The sequence below is a fragment of the Halictus rubicundus genome, chromosome 13 (genome assembly GCF_050948215.1).
Source record: "Halictus rubicundus isolate RS-2024b chromosome 13, iyHalRubi1_principal, whole genome shotgun sequence".
Lineage (NCBI taxonomy): Eukaryota > Metazoa > Arthropoda > Insecta > Hymenoptera > Halictidae > Halictus > Halictus rubicundus.
The window spans coordinates 3,461,870-3,466,686 of record NC_135161.1 but is presented as its reverse complement, the minus strand read 5'-3'; the positions used below and the strand labels follow the sequence as shown (position 1 = coordinate 3,466,686).

The 4,817-nt window shown below is 41.3% G+C and overlaps 1 protein-coding gene across 1 annotated transcript; it reads right to left on the bottom strand.

Moving 5' to 3' along the window:
- Positions 1-3,225: 3,225 nt before the first annotated feature.
- Positions 3,226-4,579, bottom strand: LOC143360316 (uncharacterized). The gene is made up of 3 exons (XM_076799031.1): positions 4,488-4,579; positions 3,747-3,870; positions 3,226-3,288 (listed from the first exon to the last, which is right to left on the bottom strand). The coding sequence occupies exons 1-3, from the start codon at positions 4,577-4,579 to the stop codon at positions 3,226-3,228; spliced, it is 279 nt and encodes a 92-aa protein (XP_076655146.1).
- Positions 4,580-4,817: the final 238 nt, after the last annotated feature.

The window sequence follows — 4,817 nt, the reverse complement described above, 5'->3', positions numbered from 1 at the left end:
CGAAAAAGTCGGATAACCCGATACATTCGGACTACCCGAAACAGTCGAGTTCCCCGAGTATTCGTATGTTAGGGGACCCACCCGAGCTCGCTCGACTTCCTCCAGTCCGACAAGAACATACCAGGCACCCGACGCATTAGGGTCGGATTAACCAAGATAATTCGGACAGTCTGAGAAAATGGGGCACGTTTTCGTAGGCTACACAGGACTGTGCGTATCCAAAGGCCACTTAAGAGGCGCTCGAGATGCTCGCAACAAAGGCCAAATGCCCAACAACGTGTCATTTCATTCATCTCCCTAATCTTCACCATCAATCAGTCCCTCTGTTCCTCTAAACACTACTCCTGCCTCCTTCTAATTCTCGTTCGGTGACCTTTGTGTCACCGCGCACCTTCTTGTTGAGACGCTCCAAAGTCTTCCAAGCTGCGCGAAATGGGTCTGGACCTTCTTGACGGCTATTATAACGCTAAATCGTGGGTTACGAGCGTTGTTCTAGGATAAGTGACGAGAAGTCCTCCCCCACTCTGTGACTAGGTCACTTAAGAACATGTGGTCCTTATTCTTTTAAGAGAGGCACAACCTTAGGTGTAGGGCATAGTAAAGATCTCTAATTTTCGAAGCATGTGTCAACGAATGCACCTCGCACTATATTTCCATATTATCTTCTAAGTCCTAAGTTAACGTATCTAGTAGTCGTAGCATTCTAAGCCAGTGTAACCATCTTATAAAATATACATACACCGTTAATTTTAATATCAATCATTTCAATTATCTCCAATCATAAAGTCAGTCCCTACTCGCGGCAATCGCAAGTCTCTGCAAGACATTGCATCTCGCGTCACCAGGACGGACGCTGCCCGACAACGACGATCAGAGCCATAGCAGGAGCTCTCGCCGACTTAACACGGGCAGACAATGGTAGACCTGACTGCCGTCGTCTAGTACTACGCGGACACCGTCGCTCTAGCCTAGGCGATCAAGATTTCGATCACCCGACCCTTACCTCAAATCAGGGAAATCAAACTGCGCGGTACCGGTGAGTATTAGCTGTAAGCCGCATACGCGTAAAACCGTGGTCCCCAGAGGTTGTTACATATTTGGCGTCTTTGCTGTGGCGAAGCCGTGAACTAACATCTCAGTCACGACTCAAACAGTGGGACGTAACAGAAGAAGTCAAGTGACACATTTTCATTTGACAGATTTAGGAATCTCTAAATTTCTTATCAGAGAGAAGATGAGAGGCATCACGTCCGAAGTTTTTGTGCCTCCACTATTATGCTGCCCCGAACACCCAATTTTAGCCTGGATCAGATCCTACACCCACGGAAGAGAGGATCCACGTTTAGCCTGGATCAGATCTCACATCCACGTTGAGCGTGGAACAGAACCCACACTATCTTTTAGCATGAAACAGAACCTTTATAAAGAGGGGGCCGCCATGGTTTGAAATCCATATACGTATGCAAGGGTCAAAATCTAGACAAATTGCCGCTTCAATATCGCAATGAGCAGTTTAGAATCGGTCAATTGTGTTTCCTAAAAGTATAATCTACGTCTGTATAGAGCCCAAATTGCGAATTTCTACCTCATCGTGGAGTAATTTGTAATATTCGGCAGAAAATTCGAATTCTGAAGCAAGTATGACGTCACAAGATGGCTGTCGCTGAGAGATTCTCTTAATTTCGAGAGATTTAGTGTTCGTATCCAAAAAAAGGCTCTATACAGACGTAGCAAAGACATGTACAAACACGGTGGTATGCATTTTTAATTGATTACTTACTTTTACTAACGTAAAATGTCTAGAAAAAAGGCACAATTTTGCGGTTCCGCTGACTAGCGCCACGGTCTCTCCGCGGCAAACACTGTACGTTGCGATAGAATACGGTCGATAATGCAGATCGATAGTACAGGTTTACGTATGTACGATATGTATGCTGCCGAATATTACAAATTACTTAACGATAAGGTAGAAATTCGCAATTTGGGCTTTGGACAGACGTAGATTGGACTTTTAAGAAACACAAGTGACCAATTTGTCAAGATTTTGACCCTTGCAAGTTCATGTACGTGTATGGATTTCATGTATGTGTGTGGTCACACAGAGTCGTCCTGTTGACACCAACGAGATACGACCTTTAAAGACTGCCAGCCCCTGTGCTATCACCGACGAGATAAAGGAATAGACCTGACACCTTATGGGACTTGGTGTCTTAGATATCTGTAGTACCGTCACCTCAAAATGCCAGTGATTTTAGCGTCCTCTACGTTTGAAGCAGTCCAAACAACACGCGCCCGGACGCACGCGCAAAGACCGGTACGTATTCAAGAGGCCAAACCGTCCTGGTAGCATAGGCAAATCGACCATCCTACCCTCGATACGTTCGCGCCTCAAACCGAAGAGTCACGAGCACAAAACGCGAAACAACGAGTTTTTCTAATAAATTTAGGACATAAACGCTGAGAACGTGAAGTTTTAATTGCGCCATGCAAGCGTAAGGAACTCGCAGTAAACATAGATAGATTAACAAGTGAACTTTAGCTGAACGAACAACGTCGTATTTATTCCAAGTCATTGCCATTTTATTACATTCTCGTCGTAAAACCAAACAGAGGCGAATTCAGGAAATCGTTCCGTCTCTCACATTTTCTCAGGCTCAATCAGGCAGTTGAGATATCGCACAGCTCACATTAATGTGCCCTGCTGTCATTTCTGACTGTACCTGTTTGCATCTATAAATGGTCGACTCGATGGTGTAGCTCATTGCAAACCTTTTCCGGCTGGAACTTTCTGATTGTATTTGAATGACTTTGCGTGGAGGAGGACAGGATTGCCTGGCGTAATCATTGTGCTGTTTACGAATAATTGCCACATCAACTCATACATTTTTGTCCGGACAATCGACGTGTCATTCCATGTACGGAGCCGTCTATAATTCCGCCACTCCGTGGAGGCAATGAAAAATAAGCAGTGTGACAATGTACATATATTTTTCTTAATGTTTTAGTCAAATATTGAAACTACAATTCATGCAATATAAGTAGGTCACCTTAAAAATGTATGATATTTTATTTGAGTTTTCTTTTTGATTAAAATCTAATTTCTACAAAAAATGAAAATGCTTTTCTAACGGATTGCAATATTTTGATAATACCACCAGTTGAAATCAATGACTGATGATCGATTGCTCTTGCTTGCTTATGTAGACTCTCATCATAGAATAGAATTTATCTATGATTTATATCCCAGTAATGTTCACCATAGGCACCGCCTATATCAGCCCATTTCACCTATAAAAATATGAAAATATAATTACACGTTTAAAATTCGTCACATGTCAATGAATTTTGTAATACAAATAATTAACAAACTAACTAACTAACAAACAGACACACTAACTACACTAACTACTTACTTATAACTAACTTTTTCCTTTGCGAAAATGTTCTCCGTGGCTTTATTAAGGAGTTATTAATGAAAGACACGGACCAATCAGAGCGCGGCTATACCAGAGGGATCCCGGCTCGGCTATAGCTCCCGCATGAGCATGACGTTGGCATTGGCTGAGTTTGAATCCGCCTGCTGTATCGGCGCTCTGATTGGTCTGTGTTTCTCGTTAATAACTCCTTAACAAAGCCGCGGAGAACGTTTTTGCAAAGGAAAAAGTTGCTTCAAATGACGTCAGGAATCAACCCTTCCGAGAAAATACCACATTTTGGGACACTCTATATAGAATTCTCGTCATTACCTTTCCTCGATGACGATTTTCTAGAAAATCTTTTTCTTCAAATCTTTGTTCCCACTGAATCGGATTTTCACAAACATATCCGAATTGCAATTTAGTTTCAGGTTGGCGTTCCAGGAAAATGTCCCTAAATTTTTTAATGCTCTTGAAATGGAATCAACTTTTGTGATGAAATTTTAAATTTAGACACAAAAACACATCGGGAAGCCATGTAAATATTTTCACATGCAGTTTCATTTTTGCGCGAATCGAATTCAAACACCCGTTTGGTATGCATCGCAAATGTTTTAGTATGATTTAACTTCCACAAGAGCATATCGTATATCTGCTAATACATCTTGATTTTTTCTAATAATAAAACTTTATATAAACAAATTTTCATGCCAGTTTCCCGATTTAGGTTTCTACGTCTATCGCTGTACTTGTTATTGTATAATTTGAGATACACTATTCATTGCAATGACATTGAAGAAATGAAGGTTTCTTCATAAATGTAATCTGTATATTAAAGAGACGAGTACAGAGATTTCTCTATATATGTCGCCAAGGCCTGGATGATAAACGTCGCGGAATGATACCCACTACAGCGGGGTATACCCGTGAGGGGCCGCGAAACTCGAGGGGCCTCGGATGTCGAGGAGTTTAAACATAACATGGCTCGGACATGTCTCCTGCACGATACACGACGCTGGCAAGACCCGTGTTATTGACATATACCGAGAATTCACTATATTATACACTCACTGAAAAAGTTCCTTTTTCATTGCGAATTCGTCAAGAATTCCGTCATCTGACTTTCCTTGAAGCTTATCTCCATCGTCTGGAATATTTTTCATACTTATTAGCAATAAGTTAATAGTTCTTGAAATAAAATTTTACCCTTTATAAAGCTGATTCAAAGCGTGCATTTTCTTGTCGATAATATTCCGTAACTGATTAAATTAAGAATTAAAGAAAATAATTCTATGTTTACTAATAATCTTGCTACGAACTTTAAGAGTGTCTGTTATCACACGAGAACACACCGAAGTAACATCAGATCTCAATGGCGCACTGAGAAGAAGCTGTTATTTC